The 27,318-nt window shown below is 58.7% G+C and overlaps 3 protein-coding genes across 3 annotated transcripts in view; 1 reads left to right on the forward strand and 2 right to left on the reverse strand.

Annotated features, from left to right (window-relative positions):
- TRPM5 (transient receptor potential cation channel subfamily M member 5) overlaps positions 1-1,523 on the forward strand; it is a 56,601-nt gene extending 55,078 nt beyond the window's left edge. Inside the window, exons 25-27 of the mRNA XM_036765324.1 lie at positions 10-100; positions 208-308; positions 1,386-1,523. Coding sequence (XP_036621219.1) covers positions 10-100; positions 208-308; positions 1,386-1,523 — 330 coding nt within the window. The remainder of the gene's footprint in view (positions 1-9; positions 101-207; positions 309-1,385) is intronic.
- Positions 1,524-6,639: 5,116 nt separating this feature from the next.
- TSSC4 (tumor suppressing subtransferable candidate 4) lies at positions 6,640-8,339 on the reverse strand. Its single transcript, XM_036763045.1, has one exon. The coding sequence runs from the start codon at positions 7,920-7,922 to the stop codon at positions 7,029-7,031; it is 894 nt and encodes a 297-aa protein (XP_036618940.1). The 5' UTR covers positions 7,923-8,339; the 3' UTR covers positions 6,640-7,028.
- A 2,168-nt stretch (positions 8,340-10,507) lies between these two features.
- Positions 10,508-27,318, reverse strand: part of CD81 (CD81 molecule) — a 34,099-nt gene continuing 17,288 nt past the window's right edge. Inside the window, exons 2-8 of the mRNA XM_036763046.1 lie at positions 25,908-26,022; positions 18,009-18,106; positions 15,807-15,881; positions 14,435-14,539; positions 14,140-14,241; positions 13,690-13,776; positions 10,508-12,986 (exon numbers count right to left, since the gene is read on the reverse strand). Coding sequence (XP_036618941.1) covers positions 12,924-12,986; positions 13,690-13,776; positions 14,140-14,241; positions 14,435-14,539; positions 15,807-15,881; positions 18,009-18,106; positions 25,908-26,022 — 645 coding nt within the window. The 3' untranslated portion in view covers positions 10,508-12,923. The remainder of the gene's footprint in view (positions 12,987-13,689; positions 13,777-14,139; positions 14,242-14,434; positions 14,540-15,806; positions 15,882-18,008; positions 18,107-25,907; positions 26,023-27,318) is intronic.

The following is a 27,318-nucleotide window of genomic DNA, read 5'->3' on the forward strand; positions in this document are numbered from 1 at the left end:
GTATTTCAGATCAATTACTGCACAGTCGTCCTGTCCACCATGGCAGACACGCTGACCAGGGCCAGCTCCATGGAGTGCCAGCTCCCACCAAACTATCCAAGTAAGGCTGAGGGACTCGCTGTGTGACCTTGGGACAGTCTTCTCCCCTCTGGGCCTGTTTCCTCTTCTAAACTGTGGGGACGCCGGGTCTGCCCGCCCTGCATTCAGAGCCTGGGCATGGCAGGGAGGAAGCTTTGGCCAGCTGCATCCAGGCGAGCAGGGAGGATGGGACTAGAGATTCTTCTCAGCTAAGAGATGCTGCTGAGCCTGTGCGTAAGGGGATAGTCGGGAAGTCAGGAAGTCCTTGGCCTTGCTTCTAATACCTCCTCAGCAGGGGGCCTCAGGAAGCCCCTTCCTTCTACCCCTTGGCTGTTGTGGTTCAGTTGTGTCCAGCTCTTTGCGATGCCATTTGGTGTTTTCTTGGCAAAGATATTGAAGCAGTTTGCCATTTCCTTCTTCGGATCATTTGACAGATGAGAACTGAGGAAAACAAGGTTAAGTAATTTGCCCAGGGTCACACAGCTAGTGAGCATCCGAAGTTGCATTTGAACTCAGGTCTTCCTGACTCCAGGGCTGGTACTCCGTGCACTACGGTGCCCCCTAGTTGCTCCTTGGTACCATGAGGCACCTGGGCAAGACAGGCTCTGAGCTCATTAGAGATCTTTACTCCCTTTCCCTGTCTGGGTTTCAGTTTCTCTCCTGTAAAAAGAGGACCTCGGGCTCTGTTCAGTTCTGGTCTTTCAGGATTCTCTGCTGTCTTGGCCAGAGCTTGATCTTCCCAATGTCTTGAGCTCAGCCCAGAGAGGCCCTTGGCCCTTCTCTCTTACTGGAGGGAGAAAACAGATACAAAGCCTAGGAACAGAGGCATTGTGGTCATCAGGGTCAGGGGAGAAAGCCACCAGAAGAGCCGGCTACCTTCCAGGGGCAGAGGCAGCTGGGCTGGGCCTCTACTTCTGTTCTGGTTCCAGCCGACCAGGGGACCTCCTAGTGGCTAGCTCCTGGGGGGACAGGAGACCTCAGGCTGTAGCAAGAAAGAAGCTGCCTTTCAGAGAGGCCTCGACCTGCGTGGGCTCTCTGGAGGGCATCTCGGCCATCCTCCTCCCTCCAGGGAGGACTCTCCCACTATCACCACCTCCAATTTCTGCAAAGCCCTTTCAACTGGCCCAGGAGTGAATGGCATGGCCTCCATTTTACAGAGGAGGGGACTGAGGATGAAGGAAGTTAAGTGGCTCACCCAATCCGTGGTTACCAAGCACTGAGCATTTACCAGGTCACACAGCTACCAAGCACTGATCTGGGACTCAGCCCCTCCAAATTCCATTTTTCCCCCAATGCTGCCCCTCTAGGTAACAGCAGTGGAGGAGGAGGAGGAGGAGGAGGAGGGCGAATTCCTCTCCAGGAAGAAGTTCTCAGTCCTTGATGTTCCTGCAGCCGCAGCTGGCACATTTTCTGGGTCTGGAGATGGCAGTTTCTCCAGCCTGTGACGTTTCGTATCTAGAAGTTTTGTCTTTGCTTGTCAGGCTTCGTGAGCAGGGTCAGTGATCAGGCAGCTCTAGCCCAAGAACCAGGGACGAGGGAGATGATGGGTCCCATGCAGCTGTTCAGTTGGAGCCCTGAACTGCCCATCATTCTCCAGCTTTTAGCGTTTGCTGTCAGATTTATTGGCATTTTTCTGCTTTTCCATTTTAAAAATTAACTTGCTTTGTACTAAGAACTTCATCAACAGACGTGAGTATTTCAGCATTCGAAGAGCAAAAAAGGATTGTATCTGAAGCCATGATCTTCTGAAGCACAGTTGTTTAAAATGTATATTAAATTTCAAAGGGAAATAGCAAAAAGGCCCAGTTTGCTTCTCTCCTGAGCTTTCTTGTTTTCTTCTTTCTACACTGAATCTTCATGAGCCCCTGGCCACACAGCACATCTTTCCCAGGTGTTTCTCTTGATCCATCCAGGACCCGTGCCCCTTGGTTGGCCCTTGAAATGTCAGCCCCTGTGGCTCTGGCCCCACATCCGCATTCTAGCTCAGGATTTGGGGCCCTGGGTCTTAGCGCTTTCTACCTCTGTGGCCTGCTTTTCTGGGAGGTTCCAGGCTCTCTTCTGCTTCTCCTCCAGCTCCAGCAACTGCATGTGACTGAGTCTGACAGAAGCCTCAAAAGAGAAGACTTAGTGGGGACACAAGAGCGGTCTTTGGGTATTTGAAGGCTTGTCATGTGCAAGGGGGATGAGACCTCTGGAAAAACTCAGGATTCGCTAAGAGAGGAAGTTGTCCTAAGTTACACTGGGCTGCCTAGAAGGTTGTAGACTTTCCTTCACTGGAGGACTTCAAGTAGAGGCTGAATGACTACCTGTCAACTCAGGTCAAGCCAATAAATATTAAATACCTACTGTGTGCCAGGCACATGCAGGCACTGGGGATGCAAAGTAAGGCAAAAGACTCCCTGCCCACAAGGACCTTATGCTCTAATGGGAGAGCGAGAACATGAAAAGAACTATGTACAAATAAGTTACAGACTCAAGGATGAATTGGAGATCGTTATTAGAGAGTAAGCACTAACATTAAGGGGAGCATGGTGGTCAGGGAAGGCTTCTTGTGGAAGATGGGGTTTTAGTTGAGACTAGAAAGATGCCAGAAAAGCCAAGAGTCAGAGGTGCCTGATTTTCACTCATTAAGTCTGGTAAGCAAAGAAAGAAAATTTTCAGTTCCAGCCAAGGGAGACAGCTCGTGAAAATGCCTGGAGCTGGGAGAACAGCCAAGAGGCTGGTGGTCTGGAACTGAAAGGTCTGTGTTCAGGAGCAAGGTGGAAGGAGACTGGAAAAGGAGGAGGTGGTGGGTTATTAAGGGTTTTGAAGGCCAAACAGCATTTTGTGTTTGATCCAGGGGATAACAGGAAGCCACCGGAGTTTGCTGAGTAGGGGAGTGACATGGCCAGACATGGGCTTTAGAAAAATCACTTTAGTGGCTGAATAAAGGATGGACTGGCATGGGGAGAGACTTGAGACAGGCAGACCTGCCCCCCCCTGCCCCCACCAGCAGCTGCTGCAACAATACAGGCATGAGTTGATTAGGCTCTGCACCAGGTTGGGGGCAATGTCAGAGATGCTGAAGAGATGGAATCTACCAGAGATGCTGCAAAGGTGAAATCTACCAGAGATGCTGAAGAGGTGAAATCTACCAGAGGTATGGCAGAGGTGAAATCTACCAGAGATGCTGCAAAGGTGAAATCTACCAGAGATGCTGAAGAGGTGAAATCTCCCAGAGATATGGCAGAGGTGAAATCTACCAGAGATGCTGCAAAGGTGAAATCTACCAGAGATGCTAAAGAGGTGAAATCTACCAGAGATGTGGCAGAGTTGAAATCGATAGGCCTTGGAACCATACTGGACATGGGGGAGTGAGAGGTCGGAGTCCAGGATGACACCTAGGTTAGTCATCTGAGGAATGGAAGGATGGTGTTGCCCTCCACAGTAACAGAGAAGGTAAACATTCCCCCAACTCAATGACGGTTTTGAGGCCTGTTGGTTTAGCCTGTTCGCTAATTTGTTTTTATTGTGATGTGGCCACAGCATGTGCTACAGCTTCTTGGAGCCACAGGTGACAGTTGGGTGAAAGGTGAACACCAAAGGTTGATAAGCAGCCCTGAAAAGGACTTGGCAAGCCCTCACACGAGAGGTGCTGGTCCTTCCTCAACACCCCATACACCCCAAGCATGTGAAGACTTCCCTCGGTGGAATGGGTGGATGAGAACAATTTGTTCCAAGAGCCATGAAGCAGGCACTGTAGAGCACTGACAGCTCCGTCAGACATTGACGATGCCAAGGTCATCCACTGCAACCTGGTCCATTGCTACTTGCCCTGACTTGTCTTGCTACTGGACTTCAATGACTCAGGAAGAGCGAGGCTGATGACTTTGTGCAGTTTTGCCTCACTTAAATCTAATTCATGCACAAGTCAAGACATGGCCCCATGATGTCTTCGTCCTCTTTGAAAACTTAGGACAAACAGCAATAGGAAAGGTAGGTGAAGGACAGGGAGCAGTCGGGGGAAATATAATGAGTTTGGTTTTGAGTTCAAGATGTCTGTGGAACATGTTTGGAGATATCCAGTTGACAGTTGGAAATTCGAGGCTGGACGTCTGCAGAGGGATGGACAAATAGAGCTCAGGTGATACGCTATAGATGGGATTGCTTTGGGGTATGAGCTGGACTACACAGTCCCTGAGGTCCCTCTTAACTCCCCAAATTCTATCAGTCTGTGACTTCCTCTCCTTGGCCTTGAAAGACAGAACTGACAACAAAGAAATCCCAGGGAAAGCCTCGATGGAGGGAGGGAGGGAAACTTAGCCACGAGATTGGGATGGTAATGAGCTCCCCCCAGATTGTCTAGCAGAGGCTGTACAGCCACCAGTCATCCGTAATGTCACAGGGTTCTGAGCAAGTGATGGATTGGGAGATATGAAGGTACTCGTACAACACTCCATTTCTGGTGACCTGAGGGCCAGAAGGGTCCAGTGATGGGAAACACTCTGGTCTCTCACTTCTGCTAAGGCCTAGTACGCCCCAGCCCTCAGGCCCTTTCCTCTGGCAGCAGATACCCACAGCAGCCTTTCTGGGCTGGAAGGGCCACTGGAAGTCCATTCAGATGATGGTAACTAGAAAACAATTTCTGTCCATTCACCGAATTGGACAAAACCTGAGAACATTGCATACATAATGGGTCTGCCTCTCTGAATCTGGCCTCCACTTCCAAGGCAGAGCCTATTGATTCTCCCCCAGGGCAGATTCAGGCATTCTGCACCCCAGAATGCCCCCAAATGTGCCTCCACCTTGAAGCTTCCCTGAAGCTTCTTCTACTTGGTGTTCAAGACTGCCTGTAGGAGTGGCATGATTGCTTAGCCCTACTCCTCTGGCTTCCTTCCTGAAACTTAAACCTCCTTAGGTTCACTTCACCTCCCTCTAGCACAAGGACCTTGCTGGCTCTTAGGAGCACAGTGCAGATCAAGGTGTTGAGGATCGAATGAGTTGTTTACAAAGGATTATACAATTCTGAACCCCCTTGGTTTGGTGTTCTCTGCCCCTATCTCCAACACACATGATGAGCTCCCCAAGGACAAGAATTATGCAACTTCTGTACCCCCAAAGTGTGCTATACCATGTGGGTGCTAGCTGCTGGAGCTATTCCATCCTTTCCTGGAAGACAAGTTCCCTCCAGAGCATTGCATCCTCCCTAACACCCTGTCCACTTGTCCTAAGAGGGTCTGAGTCCTCAGGGCCATCAGCCTGATGGCCATCCTGGAGAGGTTGGCAGCCCCACTCCCCACACTGCCCCTCCCTGACAGCCTTTGGATTAATGCCCCTTGATTAAATTGAATTTCTGGGAAATGCATCCCCGCAGCCCCTGCTCCTGATTGGCTGGAGCCCTTCCTCACCAGGGGCTCAGTGCCAGGAAAGCAATTGGGAAAGCTGCCTCACTTTCATGCTTAGCACCCCTGGCCTTCCTCCTCCACTCCTTGGAGAGCCTGCACTAATGGGATTACAACCCTTTAGGATGTTCATCAATAATGGAATTAGCTGAGCCTTGGCACTGAGCCCCAGCTGGCAGCCTGCTTGCTCCAGCCAGGATGCCCCACACCCACTCCTGCAGCCAGGTGGCACACCGGACAACCCTAGGCACTAAGGCCCTTCCCTCTATGCCTGTTGTCTCTTCTGTAAGATGAAGGGATCGGACTACTCTCTAGCATCCAATGAAGACTGGGGTGGGAGAAGGTCAGTGAGCAATCACAGGGGACAGTGGGCTCCCCCACTGGGAGTCTTTAGGTAAAGGGTGGGTAACCAATTGTCAGGAAATCCTTGGTCAATATGGGTGACCTCATTGACCCGCCCAACTCTGAAACTGTGGAAACAGGTCCCAGAAGGCAAGTAAAGGCCGATGCAGGGTAGCCTGAGAAAACCGGGCCTTTCCTGCGTGCCCTCTGGTGGTCTCCCTCCCATACCCCTCCTGCTCAGCTGGAGCCCCTGAGCACTGACTGCATGGAGTTGAGCACAGCAGAGATAGCCTTGGAAGTGTGTGTGTGTGAGTGCGTGTGAGGCACGACCAGGGACCAGAAGCACCAGGGCCTGCCCCTCACCCCACATCCACTCACTCTTTGGCCCCAGTGTAGGTGGCTGTGCAGGACCTTGCTCCCTCCCTGGGCTGTACTTTCCTCCTATATAGAAGACAGTGGCTTCTAAGATCGGATATCTCCCTCAGGGAAACATCCTCCTGGGGCCACCCCCATGGAGGGCAGGGATTGAGGTCATTCTGGGAATAAAACCCAGACTTGTGTGGATAAGGATGGATGCTCCAAGCCCTGGTGACCCCCATTGCCAGCGTGAAGGCACCCTCTGTCCCTGTGCCATCTACCCAAGCAGAAGACCCCTGTATAAGCTGGGAAGCTCACTTCTGCCAGGGAGCAGGAAGAGCCCCAGACATTGGAGGAGCAGGAAAGTGGCCTGTACTATGCTGGCCAGTGAGTGGGCCCCTGAGAGCCCGCTGAACCCCAGGGGGCTGGTCCCCTGCAATGGCCCGCTGGATGGGCAAGGAGACACCAGAGAGGCTCAGACTTCATGGAAACCTTTTATTGTCCTCACAAGGGCAAACCAAGCCAGAGGGGTTGGGGGGCTGACAGACAAGAAGCCCCATCTCATTTCCCAAAGGAGATGTGATCAGGGCCATCAGTGTGGGAGCGAGGCCCGCCCACCCCTCAAGAAGGCCGTTCTCCCTTCTGCTGACCGCATTTGGTTTGGTTAATGTGACCCCTTCTCCAACCACAACGAGGGGAGACCCCCGTTCCTGGGAGCTCGGGGGAGGGGAGGTCAACAAGGCCTATTTCAGTGGCACAAGAGCTGGGGGATGCTAAGAGCTGTCCAGGGATGGAAAGGGCTTCCACACAGGGTAGTGAGCTCCCTGCCACCAGCCCGGCTCAGAGGCTGCCTGTCCTGGAGGGGTACCCTCAGGCTTCCTCGCCCTCTTCCTCCGTGGTCCCCTTGGGTCGCAGATGCTCCCTGCTCCTCTTTTTGCTGCCGTGGAAGCCCACAGGCACAGCGGGGTGCTGGTGGGCAGGCTCCTCCTCCTCCCTCATGTCGGCGTCCTGGGGCTCCGCCTGCGTCCTCCGGCGCTCCTCACCCTCGCCCTCTCCTGGCGCAGAGCCCAGGTGGCCCAGCGCCACCAGCTCCTCCCCGGGCTCCCTCCACGGGGGCCGCTTGCGCTCGCCGGCCTTGGCGGGCTTGGTGAACACGATCCTGCCAGCCCCGCGGCTCGAGGGATCCTGGTTGAAGGAGGGGGCGCAGCTTTGCTGGGGTGCGGGGCTTTGCCCGCCCGCCCTCCGCTTCAGGTCCCCCAGGAACTGGAGGGCCACGGCGTGGTTGCTTTGGTCGCTGCCCTCGGGCACGTCCTCCAGGCTGTACTTGGTCCAGCGCTCGGGATGGGTCACGTAGTCGGGGACCTGGGGCGGGCCGGGCCTGGGCAGGGGCCCGGGGGGCGGCAGGGGCCGCTTGAAGGTGGCGGTGTCAGCCAGGGCGGGGGTCCCCGGGGTGGGGGCCCGGGCCGCCCCGTCCAAGCCCTCGAAGATGCTGCGGCTGCGCAGGGAGAAGGTGGGGCTCATGCCCCGCAGGTGGAAGGGCCGCGCGGGGCTCCCGGCGGGCTGCGGGGGCTCTGCGGGGGGCTCGTCGTCCTCCGAGGTGATCGCCTCCTCCAGGCACAGCGGCTCCCCCGGGGACAGCCCGGCCTCCTGCCCGTCCCAGTCCGAGTCCAAGTCCGAGTCCGAGTCGCTGAGCGAGCCCGTGTCCGACGTTGCCTCGCAGTCGGGCCTCCCCTGCCAGGCGTCGCCGCCCCCTCGGTCCGCCATGGCCCGTCTCCACGGGGCGGCCGGCCAGGGAGGGCAGCGCCTAGCTTCAGAGTCCCCAGAGCCGCAGGGCGGGAGGGGGGAAGAGGGGAGGGTCAGTGCCTGCGCAGACAGGGAAACTGAGGCTGGGAACAGCTGCCCCAACCAGGGTCAGTCGCGGGGTGAGGGGAAACTGAGGCTCGGGGTGACGGGAGTCCCGCCACGCTCGGGGTCACTGCTCCCAGCCCCACCTCTCACAGCTGGGGAGCCCGAGGCGGGGCTGCGCCGCCCTGGGCCCAAATGCTGAGACCCGCCTCGGGTAGAGCGAAGCTCCCCGGGAAGGCAGCCACCATCTTAGGCCTCGAGGGTGAGACGGTCCTGCCCCCCGCCCGCATGGCTTTCTGGGAAGCCGAGTCCCCGCCGTCCATCGCTGCCCGAGGCTAGTCCGAAGGAAAACGACAAGCCCCACAATGCAACGCGGTGACGTCACAGTCAAGGGACGGAGCTCGCCGAAGAAAGCTCTGCACGTGACCTGAGAACGAGGCAGGGATCTCGCGCATGCGCCTTGGCCTCCCGAAAGGTCGGTCCTCGCGCAGTTTTTCGGATAACGGCTTTTCTGCGTTGGGTGAAGCGATCGGGGGCGGGATGAGCGGAGGACGCCCACAATGCCTCGCGGGGCGGGTAACAGCGCCGCCTGCTGGAGCCTCCCAGCGCCCTACGGCGGGGAAGGTGGTATGGCCGGGGGGGGGGGGGCGGGCGGTCCGCAGGCTTCGCCCCTCCCCCCTCCCTCCTCCCTCCCCGGGTATCCGCCCAGCCATGTGCAGGGCTGATTGATTCTAATGCTTTCATTTTCAAAGGAGGAAACTGAGGTCTGAGGCGTAGGAAGGAGACCCTGGCGGACGGGAGGGGCCGGGAGGAGCCGATCTGGGCCCCGGATGCTTCTCCTTGGCGCTCCCACCCTTCGGGAGTGACGTCACCCGCCGTCTGAGCGCCTGGGCTGGGCGGAGCAGGGGGGAGGGTGTGAGGGTTCAGCGAGCCTAGCTCCCGTCCTCGGCCTCGGCGCTTGGCCAACGCGGGCCTGGCCGCCTCACCCCCCGCCCCCGGAACTTTTCCCGTGGCCTCCAGGATCAGCTGCAGCACGGTCTGCGCGGCATTCAAGGCCCCCTCCATCTACCGGGCGACCCCGGGCAATCCCCTGGCCTGCCCTCCCGTGGCTGATGCCGTGTTTGTCCACATTTGCTACATTGGGTGCCATCCCCGGCACACAGTAGGCGCCTCCGGAAGGCGCGCCGCTCGGCCCCATCCCCCACCCCCTCCGTCTGGCCGGGCGGGCCCGGCTGCTCCGCCGCTGGGATAGGGCCCTTGGCAGGAGGAGGCGGGACTAGACGAGGCTTCCCTCTCCCCATTGGCTGGCGTGACCCGCCTCGCTACTTTGTTACCTCTTCTTTTTCGCTGAGAAACTGCAGACGATTCGGAGTTGGCCCTTTCCGGAGGGGGTGGGGTGGCCGGGAGGAGCCTGGGGGGAGGGAAGAGGGGAAGCCTCGAGAGGTGCTGAAAGAGGGGCCCTGCCTCCCCACCAACCTGGGGCCCCGGGACTTGGCTTCCACGCGTAGGTACATAGTCAGGCCCACGAGTCACGTGTTGAGGACCTACTGCGTGCCAGCCCCACTCGGGCGCCCCCTCTCCAGCTGCTTTGGGAGCGTGGGGTGAATGCGGCCAGACCAAGGGCAGGGACCCAGAGACTGTCACCTCCTTGACCGTTCACCCTGGCATTCAAAGTCTTCCCAACCCATTGGCGCTGACGCCTTGCTTGGCCTCCTAGATCTAGTGCCCATCCATTCTCCGGGCCTTGGACGAGCGCCCTCTGTGAAGTCCCCCCCACCTCCCCGGGGCCCCCTCCGTTCCTGAATGCCCTCCCGCTGCTGGGGGTCCCTGGCTCCCTGGAGAACAGGCTCGGATTCTACGCATCCTCGCTCCTCGTCTCCCCAGAGCCTGCCCTGGGGACCTAGCAATTGGGGGGGTCCTCGGTCCCCCAGTCATCACCTGTGCTGGGGAACATGGGTGGGGGGGACACAGCTGGTTACGGGTTGGGACAGACGCCCCTTGGGGGTAAAACTGCTGCGCAGCCTTCTGGCCAAGCCCTTCCCTGTGCCTCAGTTCCCACATCTGTAAAATGGGGCTGGACTTGATCAAAGGGCCTTTCTGGTTTTGCTTTTCAGTCACGTCCAAGTCTGTATAAGCCCATCTGGGTTTTCTTGGCAGATATACTACAGCGGTTTGCCATTTCCTTCTCCAGCCCATTATACAGATGAGAAAATTGAGGCCAGCAGGGTGAAGTGACTTGCCCAGGGTCACACAGCTAGGAAGGATCTGAGGCCAGATTTGCACTGGCACCATGGCACCCCCTAGCAGCCCAGGTCCTTCCTGGGGATCACCTTAACTGCTAGGTGTTCCAATGAGACAGGACTCCAGGATCTCCTCTTGGGGGTGGGAAGCCCAGGAAGGGCGCCCCAGCCCTTCGTAGTCATTGCCTCCTGTGGGAGGGGGGCCCCCCTCCCCTGGCCAGAGTCAGGTCGGCCCAGCTGAGCCCCCAAGAAAGTAGCCGCAGATTCATGGATTAGAGTGCTTGCTTTATTGGATACATGGATGGAAAGGGGGCCACGTGTGGGGCAAACAAGCAGACGGACAACAGCGGGGAGCAAGGGGGGGACGCCCTCAGGCCATGCTATCCCCCCTCCCCCCAGACAGCCTGAGCAAAGCAGGAAGGGGTGGGCCCCTCCCTTCCCCCCCATCTCACTGCCGGGGCCATCACAGGCACCCTTGGCTGGGGACTCATCTCCCAGGGACAGAGACTGCTGGGGGGCAGGGGGCGGGGGGGCGGGAGGCAGAGGCAGCAGCGACGGCTCTAGGAGATGAAGATGTAGAAGGGCGCACGCCTTCCTGGCTGGGGGGGTTGGCAGGGGACACCCAACCAAGCCCATAGCCCTGCCTTCCTGAAGACAGAAGAGACAGCGGCAAGCAGTTTTCTGTTTTGACAGACCCCTCCCCCGCCCAGTCTGATGGGGGATGCGCCCAGCAAGGCCGGCGTGGGAGTGGGGGGTCTGAGAGCAGGGGTGCAGGGTGTGGGCCGGCATCACTGAAGAAGGCCAAGGTGAAGTGCACACACACAGGGAGGAGAGTCAGAACCTGGGCAGGGCCAGCCTCAGAGCTCTGAGGAGCCAGGGGCCCCCATGGCAGGAGGCCAGAGGGCTGAGCTTTCTGTGGGCTACCTCCTCCTAGGGATGTCCTCCCTCCTCCAGCCCCTCCTGGGAGAGGCCAGCAGCACCCCTGCCCATGGGCAGGAGGCCAGAGGGTTTTCTCGCCCTCCTTGGGGGGAGGCCAGGCCCCATAGGACGGGTTCTCAGCCTCAAGGCATCAGGGATGGTGCCTGCCTCCTGCCATGCTGCTCTGTGTAGGCTGGGGGCCAGTCCTGAAGCCTAGACTCCAGACTGTGCAGACACTCAGGAAACAGGGAGATGGTGGTTAAATTGAAGGATCAAAGGCCTCTCGTTCCACATGTCACATGTGATCCCTCCTGGCCCAGCATGGCCCCCTTCTATGGGGCACCCCACAGAACATAAACATGGAACCCTGAGGCCTGGCTGCTGCCTCCAGGCCAGATAGCAAGTCCAAGAAAGACACGGGGCCTGGCCCAGAACATACTTGAGTACATACAACATCTATGTAAACACACATGCATGCACGTCCAGTGTGCCACACAAGAGACAGGCTGGGAGGGCCTGAGGAGGCAGGCCTGAGGAGTTCTGCCCCCTCCCCCAAACGGACATTCATTCTGGGCAGTTTCCTTTAAGGCTTTCTAGGGCTCAATTACCCATTTCCCAATGCCCACCATGGTGGGGGCCTCCCCTCTGAACAGCCCAGGACAGTGGGGAAGCCCCAGGCAGGCGAGCCAGGTGCTAGTGAAGGGCTCAAAAGTGGGCTGAGAAGGGTGGGTCAGGCCGGGCCTCGTGGCCAAAGTTGGTCTTCCATATCCATAGGCCAAGCTGGCCATTGGCAGTGAGAGACAACTCCCCTCAGCCCAGCCTCCTCCTCAGGCTGAGGTCCCCTACTCTGGGGCCAGGGGAGCCAGGAGGTAGGGACAGGAGGGGCTGGGCCCTAGAAGTGCAGGAGAGCCAGCTGGCCCGGGCCTCTCTCGGCCTCCACAGGACAGGCCAGTTTTTCTCAGAACCAAAGGCCTCCCCACCCCCACCCCTGCCCAGCCTCAGGGGGCCTCCTGCCAAGCAGGGCTTACAGGGAAGGGTCCACACCAGTCCTGATGTTCTTTCCTTTTATTGAAATGAGCTGATTTGGGCCTGTCTTGGACGGCCGAGTTATAATCTAAGGGGCCAGAGTCAGACATACAAGGCCAGAAAGTGTGAGAACATGAGAAATGCTGCTCAAGAGAGTAGATACGGGAGAAAATAATGCAGATTGGTTAAAAAAAAAAGGGCCAAGGCTGCATGAGGGAGGGCGCCTCAGGGCCAGGGTCCCACGTAGCACTGGGCTCAGGACTCTCCTTCCCCACTCAGAAGGCAGGGCCAGCAAGGGCCTCTGCCCCTGCCCTACCTCCAAGGGCCTCCACTCCTGCCCCTACCTCCAAGGGCCTCCGCCTCTGCCCTACCTCCAAGGGCCTTCACTCCTGCCCTACCTTCATGCCCTGTAGGAAGGTGGGGGCCCCACTGAGTGGTGGCCTCAGCCCAGCAGACCCCCTCCAAGACCCTGGCTACACAACACCCACGTGTAGCCAGAGGCACAGAAAGGGATCTGGCAACTTCTTTATTTCAAAAATAAAAACACCCCCCACCCCGTGCCCCAACCCTCCAAAGTAAAACTGCTAAGAAGTACTGTAGAGTAATATCGGAAACATTTCTATACATAATTCTCTGGATAGCTCTTCAGATGCCTCCCGGTCACTCAGTGGCAGTCTGGGGGCTCCCCTCCTCTCCTGCCTGCCCACGCCTCAGAACAGCCCCGGAGGTGCGGCCCTCAGTACACGGAGCTGTTCCGAATACCGCAACACAGGACCATGCTGAGAATCATCTCGAAAATCTGCCGGCAAAGGGGGGCGTTAGAGACGGGGGGCCACGTCCCCGTCGCCTCTTTTCCAGGCTAACTGCTCCTCATGTGACACGGACTCCAGGCTCTTGCCCGTCCTGGTCACCCCCTTCTCCAGACTCTACAGCTTAGCAAATGTGGCCCCCAAAATGACCGCTGTCCTCTGGGTGAGGTCACAGAAGGACAATCACCTCCCTCCCCTAGTCTTGCCCTCAAAGCAGGCCCAGATCAAATTAGCTATTGTGGCTTCCACATTACACTGTTAACGCCTGTGGAGTCTGTGTCCCACGCAGACCCCCAGCGCTCTTTGAGAACTGTTGCCTAACTGCAGAGTTGACTTCTGGTCCCTAATGCCAGACTTCATATCCATCCTGACTGGATTTCATCTTGGTGTATTCATCCCACTGTTTCAGGCTATCCAACTCTTTGTCAGCTCTTCTCCTCTCCCCCCCCCCCCACCCTGCTTGGTCCCTGTCCCTGTCATGGATTAGGCCCTTGGAGGACAGATAATGGGCTTTCTAGGAGCCAGAGAAGGGTGTGGGGGACATACATTGTCGGGCCAGCCACAAACTTGGGCTTCCACCACCAATGAACAGTTATCCAGCTTATCTGCAAGCGCCCTCTGCCCCTGGAGCAGCTGCTGGGGCCCACTGGGCCCTCCCAGGTGACCCTCCCCTTTCGCCTTCCCACCGCTCACCATGATGACAGCCACCACGATGGCAGCGATGCCGATCAGATACAGCTTCCCTGAGAAGAGTTCATCAATCTTCTGGTGACAGTTTGCCTGCAGAGAAGAGCGGGAGAGGAGCCCCACAGTGAACAGTGGGATCGGCTGCCCACCCACCTGCCCATCCTTCCGAGGCAGGCCAAGAGAAATAGGCCAAGCACATGTGAGGCAGAAACCATGGACGAGAGGGAAAGACAGACCTAGAGAGAGAGGCATGGGGAGACCCAGAGGGGGAGACCCCCACACTCACACATAGGAGGGAGAGGGAGAAGAACCAGAGAGAGAGGAGGGTTGGCTGGGGCAGAGCCCAGCCACACTGAGATCCCCAAGCACAGACCTTGGCCAGTAGTGCCCCCCCCCCCCCCCCGCCCCTGGCTCACACTCAGCTCCCCGCCCAGTCGGCCAGCATCTCCACCTTACCTTAAAGGGGGTGGTGAGAATGTTGCTTCCGCTAGGACATAGCTCACTTTTGGCAGCGGCTGTGATTAAGGAGGTTAGCGCGTCAGAGCCACAGCAGCCCAGCTGTGAAAGAGAAGGACAGAAATGAGCCTCGCCCTCAGCAGTGGCTGCCACTGCCACAGACAGGAGACCTGGCTCCTCAGAGTTAGAAGGGCAGCCCTCCCAGACAGGCAGGCCTACACTGTCCACACCATCCTCACTGTCCAGATGGGGAAGCCAAGGCCCCTGCCCCCCTACCCCCATTCTGGGCTCTCACCGTCTCATGGAAGGACTTCACCACAGTCTTGGCATTGCCGGCGTTGTCCTCCAGCACAGCCTTATTCAGAGCCTGGTCATAGAACTGCTTCACATCCTTGGCGATCTGCGGAGAGAAGAGGGTGGCGTTGCTGGCAGTCAAGCGGTGGCAGGCCTGGCAGCTGCCCACTCTCCTCTCATTTGTCAGCTTGGCAGGATTTGTGGGGATAGGCTGAGATTGGGGGGATACTGGGCGGTGGGCACAGAGTAGGGCCTGGACCCCGCAGGTGGACGGATACCAGATTCTTGTGGCTGAAGTAACTGGATCATTGACTCTGTCTTTTTAACTGATCCTGTTTACAGCTAATCGATTTTGTCCTGTAACTGCCCAAGTCCCAATGCTTTGTGTCTGAACGTGGTTCAGAAAGTCAGGGGGCCTGGGGTGGGGTAAGCTTAGACAGTCTGGTCCTCCCACTCCTCCCTGTTCTCCTTTTGTCAGGGGATTCTGTTGCCCTTGAAGGAGGCAGCGGACCCTGGGGAGTGGGGTCTGGTGTTTCCGCCTCCAGCTACCTTCAAGGACGTCTGGCCTGCTACCCAAGGAGTCTGGGCCACTGTCTCCAACCCTGCACCTGGCGTCAGTCACAGGACCAAAGGGTGGGTTGTTACCAGCCCCTCTTCCCCATTTCCAGCCAATCATAGTGACTTTGCCTTTTCGGATGGTGAGCTCTTCTACGCAGTCCTAGTGTCTCCCCAACCTGGTCTGGGTTCTCGGGTACTTCCCACAACTCGAAGGCTGGGGAGCCCAACCTCGGGACCCCTGACCCAAAATACTGGTCACTGCCAGCCCAGCTAATAAAGTGAGTGTGCTCAGAACCTTGTCTCTCAATTTTCAAAAGTAACATGCTTAAGTGGCCTCAGAGACCTCCTCCTGCAGCCCCGATGGAAAATGAGGCCCAGAGAGGGGGAGGTGTTGCCAAGATCACCCAGCTGTGACATGTCAGAGACAGGACCAGACGTCATCTCCTGGCTCCCGGGTTCCGGCCAACCCAAGTTGCGGGCCACAAGACAGCGGCTGGCCACCCTCTGTCCAGAGCAGCAGTGAGGAGAAACTCACTATCACTGAGGTATTTGTCCTCAGGAGGCTACCCGGGATATCCTCAATATCCTCATGGGCTTGGGGCTGGCCAAGGTCACCTCAGGCCCATCTCTGAAGAGCCAGGAGCCACGGAGGAGGGAGGGAGGGAATGGTCAAAACTTGGCTCTCCAGGCTTCTAACCTACCCCAAACACATGAACCCCCAGGCTTCCTGGTAGGCCCTGGTGTCCTGGGGATTGGAATGAGGCCAACAACACCAGGGCTGGGCAGAAGGAGGGCCTGTGCTTTCCTCAGCTTACCTTGTCCCGGTTGACAAAGCCCCAGATGCCAGCAGCCACTTCACAGGCAAACAGGATCACCAAGCAGGTGAAAAACTGTCAAAACCAGAAGTGAGAAGTCATTTCTGCCCTGCTGTGGGCAGGGGAAGAGGGCACCCCCCCCCCCAAGAGACCCAAGATCAGGCCAGGAGGTGGCAGGGATTTGGGCTGGGAGGGCCCAGACCTGGGCTGGAGGTGTGGCTTAGCTCCCCTGAGTTTAGCCTATGGGCACCCCCTCCCCAATCGGGGATCTGCTTTCTGCCTTGGAATAGAAGGGAAGTGCTTGGGGACCTCTAGGGTCAGTGCTTCCACTCCGCCACCTTATAAAGGGGGCACATCTAGTGCACCCCACATCTTTGAAGGAGCATCCCCCAGCATGGGTATCTAGCATAGTCTGCCGGGGGTGGGGGTAGTCCACTGCCACCCCGAGTGGACCCCTCCGCTCTGGGCCATCTCTGCCATCTAGCCTAAACAGGCCTCTTGGCACTCATCTCCAGCCCCCTGGGGGGTCCTGGTTCTACCCTTTGGGCCCCAAGGGCACAAGGCTATCTCCCTTTTCAAGAGTGCCAGGGTTCATGTGCCAACGAAACATTACAACAAATGGCCAGGGGTCATCTAGACCCAGGTCATTTAGCAATGAGCGAGGCCTGGGTGGGCAGGCCTGGGAGCTGAAACTGTACTTCCAGCATAGACCAAGGAAAACATGTTCCAAGGCCCAAATTCTTGGGAGAGGACTCGGAAAAGGGAACGTCACCGCTGGCTTTAGAACGGAGATTCTGAGCATTGGGCGGACCTTAGAACATGGGAAGGTCAGAGGTGGGCGGGCTGGACCTCCCAACAAGGGACATGAGTGCTGGGTGGGCCCCGGAACATGTCAGGACTGGCAAGGTCAGTGGGACAAGGGTCCTCAGAGCTGGAATGGGCTTCAGAAGCTGGACTGTCCAGGGTGGGAGGCCCTCAGAGACCACCTGGGTTAACTCAATCCCACCCAACAAACATTGGGCCAATCTACTTCGATCCCAGCACAAACTGGTCTGTTTTACAGAAGAAAACAGCAGTCTGGAGAGATTCCCTAAGTCAGGCCCCCTTCTTCTCTGCCCCAGAACTTGGGGGGCTGGCCACCAGCAGCCCAAGAGGGAAGGCTGATTAATGGGGTGCTACAGGACCCCCACAAAAGCCAGGCTCGGCAGGCCTGCAACAGATGAGGCTGGGTCTGGGGTTAGGAAGATCGGATCTTAAATCTGGCCTCACATACTTCCTAGCTGTGTGACCCTGGACCAATCACCTAGCTGCCATCTGACTCAGTGGGGGTCATAATAGCTCTGACCTACCAGGATTGTTGTGAGCACCTAATGAGACATTTGTAAGGTGCCTTGCACAAAGCAGTCTTGGCCATGTCCTTGAGGACTGGCTGGGCTGGACTTTTGTCCTACCTCCTCCTATACCGTCCCCCACAAGTCCCCAAGCCAAGCCACAAGGTATGGTCAGCTTGAACTCGGACATTCAGATCCCTGAGCTCTGCCCTGCCTGCTGGCCTTCCCTGGCTGCCCGCCTCCTGCCCACATCTCATCCCATCTGAGCCTTCGACTCAAAGCAGTGTCTGGCCTAAAGCTGTGAATCTAGGACAGGATGGCCTTCCAGGTGTCCCTGGGTGCCCCTGCTTCTCAGCCTCCTCGCCCAGGGCTGGTCACCACAGTCGTGCCTCTCTCCGAGCCTTTCGAGGAGCCCGCAGCCCCTCGATGACCCACCTGGCCAGTCTCCCATGGCTCTCGCCTCTCCCTCAAGGCCTGGCCGTCCACACCATCCCCCTTGGGGGACATGCGAACGGAGATTATTCGTGGGCCCCAATCCCTTCCCGGTTCTGGCTGCCCGCCTCTGGGGGCTCTGTGGCTCATTACGACTTCCTTACAATACAGCGCCCACACCCACACATGGTGCTCCCTCCAGCTCGGGCCTGACCCCTCGTCAGAGACAGATTTGAGGTTAGGGGTCTGGGTTGGGAGGATGGTCAGCCAGGCCCCTGACAACTCAGCCACTCCCAAAAGGAAGCCTCCGACTTGAAGGTGGTAGACGAGGGGCAAGTTTTGGGTAGCCCTAAGAGCCGAGGGCTCGTTTGATTTTTTTTGGGGGGGGTCCATGTGGGGAGGCGGATGCTCTTCCACGAAGGGTGGCTGGTCTCTTTACCGTCCCCAGCAGGCACTGGGACTCCTGGATGGCTCCATAGCAGCCGAGGAAGCCCACAAACATCATCACGGCGCCCACAGCGATCAGGATGTAGATGCCTGGAAGAGGAGCACAGACAGGGATGCTGAGGGGGGCACCCAGGGTCCTGAGGACACCCCAACTGCCCCCATCCTGAGCTTCCTCCAGAGCCAGGCACGAGGAACGTCCAGCTGTGCCCTCTGCCAGGAGCTGCCTCATGAGGGGCGGCGTCAGCTAGACCTGCCTCCTTGTGCCTGATATGCCCTGCCTCCCACAGGCCCTGCTCCCCAGCGTGGGCCCTGCTCCCTGGCGCAGGCCGTGCTCCCTGGCGTGGGCTGCTCCCTGCGGGCCCTGCTCCCCACAGGCCCTGCTCCCCGGCACAGGCCGTGCTCCCTGGCGTGGGCCCTGCTCCCCAGCGCAGGCCGTGCTCCCCACAGGCCTCTGCCATCTTCCCCACCATCTGCCCTGCCATGCACACAGACTGCCTTGTGTATCTGTCAGCTGCATGTGTCTCTGCCATTAGAATGGAAGCTTCCTGAGGGCACTGACTGGCTTTCTTTTTCCTTGTATTTGTGGGCCCAGCACAGGGCTTGGCACATGGTAAGCCCTTAAACGCTGACCAGCTGGGCAATAGGGAGCCACCAAATATGGGAGTGGGAGTGGGAACAAGTCCTCAGCTGAGGACGACGAGTCTGGCAGAATGATGGGGGCAGGGGGGGGGGAGGCTGGCCAGGGAATCGGCCCCACCTCTGTCCCCAGGTTGTCCTGCCTGCCCTGAAGAGGAAGCCTCTTTCTGGACACAGCCCAGGCGAGAAGTCCCAGGACAGAGCCCAGGATCAGGAGCTGATGCTGCTGGGGGCCGGGAGGATGACAACAGACTGGAGGGGCCAGGGACAATGGGAGGAAGCTGCAAAGAGGCCAGGAAACACTTCCTGATATCACAGCTGTCTCAAAAGGTAGTGAGCTCCCTGCCCTTCATGGAGGTCTCCAGCAGAGACCGTCACGGCCACGGTCCGACTGTGTGCTCCCACATTCTCCTGCTCTGGTGGGGAGGAGGCAGAATGCCCCCCTCACCCTGGGGCATCCCCCTCACCCTCTAGGGTAATAGCAGCCCTTCTGGGAAGTCTCCCCATCTCTCCCCTGGGACCTCCGGGGCTCAGGTTGGCTCCTGACTGCAGGTGGATGACTTCATCCCCATAAGGAGCTCCGGACCAATGAAACCCCTGCCCCCATCCCTGTCCACCAAGCTGTGTGGGGACAGAGCAGAGCTGGCGAGGGGAACAATGTGGGCTGGGAGGAGCTGGACCCACTTATGCCCCTGGAGCCCCACCAAGGCCTGCTTGTCAAGGCCTCCAAGAATGTGCCCACTGGGTGCTTGGCACTGTGCCAGGCACACAGTGGCAGAGCCTGCTCCAGGGGGCTCTTAGCCATGGCCTCCATCAGCCTCTCAGGCCCAGAAAGAAAGGTCCACTGTCTGCCTGTGGTCACAGTTCAGACCTGGAGCCGGGGCTCTCCTGTGGCACCGTGTGCCAGGCTCTCTGGGCTGCCACTGGGCAGACTCAGGAGTGAGGAAGACCTGAGGTCTGACCCTGCCCGACACTTCCTGGCTGAGTGACCCTGGGCACTTTACAGTCTGCCTCAGTTTTCTGCTCTGTCAAATGGGGGTCACAACAGCACCCACTTCCTGGGGTTGTTGAGAGGCCTCGCCACGGCCCCCTCCCCCCGGGGATGCTGGCCCCGTGCTTACTGCCCAGGCACCAGCCCAGGACGCCTGGCACAGACGCCAGGATGTCCTGGTTCTCCGGCCCAGTCGGTGCCAGGGTGAGGAGGGAGGGGACCCAGAGTGGCAGGCACTGCTCACCCCCACCGCCACACCTCCCTCTGTCTCTCTCTTTTAAAAATCATTCTGTGACAGAATTGGCTGGCGAGCCCCCGGGGTTGTCATGACGACGTCCCAAAATCCCAGGATGCCCCAATGCCTGCTGGGCCAGGGGAGGGGGGAAGAGGTGTTTTTCCTTCTCAGGCCTCGGAGGAGGGAGAGTGGAAAGAAGGGGATGAGGGGGCAGAGGCAGGTGGCCCCACCCCCACCACACCCCCTGCAGCTGTCTGTCAGGGAGCAGGCTGAGGGGGGGTTTCCACACCAGCCCCCCCCAGAATGGGGGAGGGGGGGAAACACTTGCCTCCCGGGGTGACAGGCCCAAAACAGCCCATAGGGCCCCACCACATTTCTTGTTTCTAACAAGACTGAGCTGAGTGGGGGCCAAAAGGAGGAAGAGGAAGCCTCCCCATCAGCAGCCCAGGGAGGTGCCCCTGCTCCCTGGGCCTTGGTTTCCCCATCTGGCCCCAAGAAGGCTGGACTCTTGAGCCATGCCCCGCCCCATCCCGCTTCTCTGGGCCCCTGGGGAGAGCCCTAGGGAGGCCACTGTCTCCTGTCCACTTCAGACCCAGTAGGAACAACTATCCCCTAAGAGAGCTGGAAGGGAGGGGACAAGATGGGGAAACTGAGTTGGGGAGAGCAAAGCATGGCTGCTGAGGTCTGAAGTGGTGACAGGAAATGGGGGAGGGTGGGGAGATGGGAATTCCACAGGGAAGTCAGAAAGGGAGAGGGGGCACCAAGAGGAGTGCACAGCTTGAGCAAAGGCACAATGGTGGGAGAGCGCAGGCCACACTCAGGGCTCAGCGGCTCTTCTACTCTAGAAACTAGAGAATATGGAGGAGAATAACAAGGCCTGGAAGGTGGGGCAACTCTGACCCTGAGTGTCTGGGAAAGGGAGTGAGGTGGTAAGGAGCCACCGAAGAGTTCAGAACAGAGGAGTAACTGTGCATGAGGAAGGGAAGGTGATCAGAGACAGAGAGACAGAGATAGAGATGGAGAGAGACAGAGATGCAGAGACAGAGACAGAGAGAGACAGAGGGAGACAGAGATGGAGAGACAGGGAGAGACAGAGAGAGACAGGGAGACAGAGACAGACAGAGGGAGATGGTGGAGATCCAGTGGAGCACTGGGTTCAGAGTCAGGAAGACCTGAGTTTAAATCTTGCCCCAGAGACTCAGTGCATGACCTTGGCCAGGTCACTTAACCTGTGCCTCAGTTTCCCCATCTGTAAAAGGAGGAGGGTCTTTAAGGGCCCCTCTGGGTCTAGCTCAAGGGTGCCAGGAGGAGCAGAGGGGGGAAGGGGAAGAAGCCCAGGGCCTGTCCCCATGGCATTCCCTAAGGGGCCGGGCTGAAGTCCCAGCTCTCATGAGCCTTCCCAGGCCCGCACAATAAGCCCATTGTCCTGTCTCTGGGAGCCGGCCTTCAGGCACCAAGGCCTCCCCAGCCACAGGAGAGGTGGAGCAGGGACGCCTTGGCTTCCCATGCCCCCCTCCCCCCAGCTGGCCAGCCAAGGGCTCGCTCCATGGCTCAGCCCCAACCAGGATGCATCCTCGGACCAGCAGTAACCACCTCCTTCCCCAGCCCCACAGCCTCAGGGAGTGGGGGAGTGCAGTTGAGGCCCAGGGGCTCCACCCCCACCCCCAGGTCACAGGGTCAGCAAGGGCGAGGCTTGGGGAGGGGCCCAGCCCTCGGGCACTGTGGCTCCCAGGCTTTGGGGGCCCTCCCTTCCCCGCCAAGGCTCCACAGCCATGATCTGAGCTCCTGCTGGGAGGAGGGCAAGCCTTGACCTCTCTGGCCAGCGCCAAGGTCTCGTCCTACATGGAGATTCTGTGACTCCAAAGCTATCTGCTGTGAATGCCACAGGGAGTCTGGGCCCACCGGCCACGGGGGGCTACGGGACTCGCTACCGGGCCGATGGAAGGAAGCGCACAGCCGAAGGGCACCGGAGGGCCCTAACCACCTCGGCCCCAGTCCTGCATCAGGGAGCCCAGCCTGGAGCCCGATCCTGGCCCGCTTCTCCTGAAGCAGGGTCCAGAGTCCAGAAGCAGCGACGGCGTGTGTGGCCAGGCCGCCACTTCAGCCCCAGTGACAAAGTCCACTCCACCCCTGTCCTGTCCCCCAGGTCTCTGTGTCCGGCCTGCCATGGCTAACTGCCACCCACCGCACCTGGGCTGCTCCCGTCCCCCAAGCTCTGCAGCCCACAGAAAGCCAGTCCTCCTGCCTGGCTCCAAACCTTCCGTCCCCATCCCCTCGACCCCGGCCTCCCCCGGCACCTCCTGCTGAGGAGAGCTCCCCTCAGACAGTAACAGACCAAAGTGGACACACCCCTCATCACAGCTCTGTGGTCACCCCTGACCGGCTCCTAGAAGCCTTGCTTACGCTGGAGGGCTGGGCCCCAGGCAGCCTTACACACTTACACACACGCACATACACACAGACACACACACGTGTGCACACACATCACACATACACACAGATGCTCACACACACCACACATACCACACACACGCACACATATACCATGCACACACACACCCCACACATATACATACCACACATACACACACATATACACCACACACATATACCATGCACATACATGCACATACACACAGACACACACACGCGCGCACACACATGCACACACCACACATACACACATATACACACCACACACACATGCACACACACACCGTGCACACAAACACACACACCACACATATACATACCACACATACACACACATATACACCACACACATACCACGCGCACACACGCACACCATGCACATACACACAGACACACACACATGCACACACACACCACACATACACACACCCCACACATATACCACACACACATGCACACACACATGCGCGCACACACATACATACACCACAATACACACACATACACCACACGCACATACACACCACACATACACACATCATGCAAACACATACCACACATACATGCACACACACATACACACAGCACACGCACGCACACACACCACACCCATGCACACACAGCACACGTGTGCGCACACACACCACCAAGCCTCTCCCGTCTCTTCTCTGTCACCGTCACCCCCACTCTCTCTTGTGTCTCTCCCTTGGCACTGGCCCCTCCCCATGCCCTCTCATCCCATCCTTAACAAAACAAGGCGAGTCCCCAGACGCTCCCATCTCGGGGTGGACCAGCTGTCTGCACACTGCTCTTTGCTGGCTCTCTTTGAGACCCTCACAGGGGAAGCCAGGAAGGGCTGGGTTCATGTCCGTGTGTCCCAGATAACCCGGCTGTGTGACCCCCTCCCGGGCTGGAGGCTGCAGGGCAGGAGCTGCTGCATACTGGCAGCGGGAGGGGAGGGCACTTTCCGCAGACATTCCAGACCGACCTGGTCCAGGCTAATTGTCCTGGCGGCCCAGGGCAGTCAGGAGCCGTGAGAAGAGTACTATAAAATGCCTCATAAACAACCCAACGTTATCATCATCGCTAAGACCAGCATCATCACGGCTCGCTGTGTGCCCCTGAGAGAGCCCCTTCACTGCCTGGGCCCATCCCAGGGTCATTTGGGGGAGAGACCTTGGCACACCTGAGACCACAGTTGTACAGACAAGAGAAAGCCTCGTCTTGAAGGCACCATGGGCAGGCCTGCAGCAGCTGCCACCTAGTGATGAAGGGAACAGGTGTGAGGGTTGCCCTCACCCTCTGGGTAGCTCTATGGGACTTCCCACCACCAGGCTGGGCTGCCTCTGCCTGGCAATGGCCCCATCCCCAGCCTCTGCTCAGAAAGCCACACCAGGGACTCCCCAGGATCCCACGAAACCAAGAGCTCCCCTCCCCTTGCCCTGTGCTCTGGCATGTCAGGGAGCAGGGGCATCTCTCTTCCCCTGTGCTCTGGCATGCCAGGGGGCAGGGGCATCTCCCCTCCCCTATACTCCAGCATGCCAGGGGGCAGGGCATCTCCCCCTCCCCGTGATCTGGCATGCCCAGAGGCAGGGGCATCATGGGGTCCAGGTAGATATGCCAACCCTTACAAACCCTGGGGGCTGAAATAACTGTGTCTGCATTGTACACAAATGTGTGCTGGTGGCCTGAGAGCGAGGTGTGATTGCCAATTTGGACTGAAGAGCCCAGGGAATCTCAGCCTCAGACTCTTAAGGGGGCTCCCCTCCCTCAGTTCCTCTGAGGCTCTTTAGAGCCTCCCTGAGATAACCCTGGTGGGGGGGGGGGAGGAAGAGGACCATGGCCCTGGGAGGGGCACTGAGAAGGAATGGCTTCAGGGAGAAGGATGGGGGTGGGGTGGGGTGAAGTCAGCCCAGACACAAACACGGGATGCCTCCAAGGGGATCCGAGGGGCTCCTGCCAGCAGGGGGCCACGATGCCTGCCGAGGCTTCCCGGAGAAAGTGGGGAGCAGGATCTCCTCTGCATGGCAGGCACGGAATGCCCCTTCCCACCCACCTTCTCCCCTCCCCAGGGCCTAGGGCTCTCAGCCTTCTGTGGTGGGTGGCTGGAGAGTTAGGTGGGCCGGGCCTGGCCAGAGGCATCTGGCCAGCGCCAGCCCCCAACAGAACTCTGGTGGCAGACAGACAGCAGCTGCCATCTCCTTTACCACGGCTATATAAGGAGAAATCGAGGAGAGCTGGGGGGCTCAAGGACCCAGATGTCTCCTCTCTTGGCCAACAGGCCCACAGGAGTCCAACAGGCTCAGAGACCCTTGGCCTCTGACCAATGAGGCGTAGGGTGGGGGCTCAGGACGGTGTGGGGATTTGCCTAAGGTCACACAGCTAACAAGCATTAGGATCTGAACTCAAGTCCTCTGCCTCCCTATTCCAGGTACCCCAAAAGCATAGGTCAGAGGTCATGAGGGAAGTCTCCCCAATGCCCCACTCCCCAGCCCTGACCACTAGCCTCTGGGGGCTCCCCTGCCCTCAGCAGCCACTCTCTTGGAGCAACCTAGAGGCCAAATAAGGCCCTGGGACAGGGAAGGCACCCTTGGGGCTGTGACTCAGCCCTGGTCCCCTCCCTCTGGGCTGCCTTCCTACTGGTCCAGCTCTTCCTTCAGCTGCCCCCCTCCCTCCCTCCAGGCAAGGTACATTGAGGAAGCACCAGGCCTTCCCAGGGCTCCCTGCCTTCCCCAAGGTCCAGAGCCTAACCCAAAAGGCCTGGCACACCCACATCCCTGCCTGGAGGGCACAGGTGCCCCTCCGCACAGACACGCTCCCCTGTAAACATGAACATACAGCTCTAAAAATGGGGCTGGGAAAGGAGGCCAGAGGCTGGGCATCTCTGGCCCACCCAAGAGTGGCCAGGTGCAGGAGCCACAAGCAGACCAAGGAGCACCCTGCCCCTGTCAGCCCCAGTGGGGGTGATGGGGGTGGGGGGGGTCACCCATCCAATGGCCAAGCAGGCCAACTGGCTCAAGCCTCCCCTCTTCCTCTGGCCTTCAGGGCTCACTAGATGTACCCCCTGGGCTTTTGTCCAAGTACCTTCCCTGAGGCTGGCTGCCCTGATACCCCACTCCTTTGCTCCCTTCCCATCCCTCCAGCCCCTCCAAGAAGCCTCAGGGCCCCTCCAGCAGCACCCCCAGCACCAATGGGCACTTCATTCTGGGCAGCGAGAGAGCAGTCCTTCCTCATGTGTCCCACCACCCCCCTCCATGGGGAGATCTCCCAGAGCAGGCAGGATCCAAGCCTATCCCTCTTGAATCCCAGAGGGGCTGGGCGCCAGGGGGCTCATCCAGTGAAACCCAACTGCAGCTTGGGAAGACATTTCCCTGCAAGTCCAGTTAGGCTCCCAAACCTGAGGCCCTCACAAGTTCTTTGTCCCTCATTACACCGATGGGAAAACTGAGGCCCACAAGTGGAGACAGTGGGTCACCAGCCAATGGAGGACCAGACCTCGGGTATCTTGACTCGCCTCCAGGGCACCATTCCAACAAGAGAAGGGCCAAAGTGGGCTCTGCCAGCCCTGCCCTCCCCCCAGCCTGGGCCCCACTCACCCACGTAGAAGGTGCTGGGAGCCGGTTTATCATCAAGATTCAGGTGCAGGATGCTGGTGGTCTGGGAGTCATGGCGGAGCCACAGGGCCACCCCGAGGATCACGCCTCCGGCCAGCTGATATATGGAGAGAAAGCACTAAGTCACTCTGAGGAAAGGCCAGAGACTGACCTTCTGCTCCCCTCAGGCCTTCTGAGCTGACACCAGGACCCCATCCACTGCAAGGCCATCTCTGCTCCTGCCCTGTGTAGGTCCAGCCAGCGAGAAGCTGGACTGGACAGTGCCAGACGGAAGCCGGCCCCATACCAGCCAAGGAGGGCAGCCAGACTCATGATGCCCAGCCAGCCAGGACTCTCGGTGAACTGAAGGTGCCTAGACCTGAGGAATTCTCAAGGCCTAGGTTTAGGGCATGACTCCCCAGGGACCTGCTGCCCCAGGACTCCAAGGGAAGGATGCCCCACGGCTGGGGGAGAGGGCCCAGGGACAGCAGGAAGGAGCTAAGCCAGGCCCAAGCTCAGCTCCAGGATTCTGGGTCCCACTCACAAGATGGCTGTGAGCCAGGACTGGGCCTGCGGTATAGACACTGGCTTTGGAGGTCTGCCAAAGAAGGGAGCCTGCCTGTCTGTGCCCTGTGTCAGAGAATGTGGCCACAGGTTTTCTGGAATCCTTACAACTCCCCTTAAAGAATGGTTTCCTGACTTGCTCTGAATGTCACCACACAGCCTACCCCCACACTCCTTGGTTCAGGGGAGGGCCACTGCCCCAGGCTCAGGCCCCAGGGTCAGGCCACTTAGGCCCCCTTCAACAGTGGCCTGTGATGCTATGAGCCACTGGACCTTGTCTACCCAAAGGCTGCTGTCCAGAAACCTAGAACATTAGAGCCAAGAGCAGCTGTAGATCACGGAACACAGAAAGTCAGAGCCGGCAGGCAGGGTCTTAGAACAGAGAATGTGGAAGTCACCAGGAAGGCCCTTAGATCAAAGAACATGGTTTGACATATCTCGGGGAACCTAGACCATTAAATGCAACCCTTTCCTTGAACAGAAGAGGAAAACTGAGGCCCAGGGGGGAGAAGGGACTTGGCCAAGGTGACCCAGACCGTCAGAAGCAGATCTGGGAGAAGAACCCGCCCCTCCTGGCCTCCCCTCTGAGGCCACACAGCCTTGAAGGAGACCAGCAAAGAGCTCCAACATTGGCTCCCCATTCTTTCTGGAGGCCCCATAGGCTGGGCAGCTTCAATCTTCTCCTCCCTCCAAGGCCCAGGTAAGAGTCTATTCACCGCTGTGACTACATCACCAAACAGAGTGGCCCGAGGGGCGGCGCTGAGAACAGTGCCCCGTAGGGGGTGTATGTGCATGCACACATGCGTACACGCATGCACACGCACACCCCTCACAGACAAACTCCAAGTCA

Source organism: Trichosurus vulpecula, chromosome 6, assembly GCF_011100635.1.
Source record: "Trichosurus vulpecula isolate mTriVul1 chromosome 6, mTriVul1.pri, whole genome shotgun sequence".
In the NCBI taxonomy this organism is placed as follows: Eukaryota; Metazoa; Chordata; class Mammalia; order Diprotodontia; family Phalangeridae; genus Trichosurus; species Trichosurus vulpecula.

Bases quoted from the DNA above. Each gene is read 5' to 3' on its own strand.
- TSSC4 (XM_036763045.1), bottom strand. From the start codon at position 7,922: ATGGCGGACCGAGGGGGCGGCGACGCCTGGCAGGGGAGGCCCGACTGC.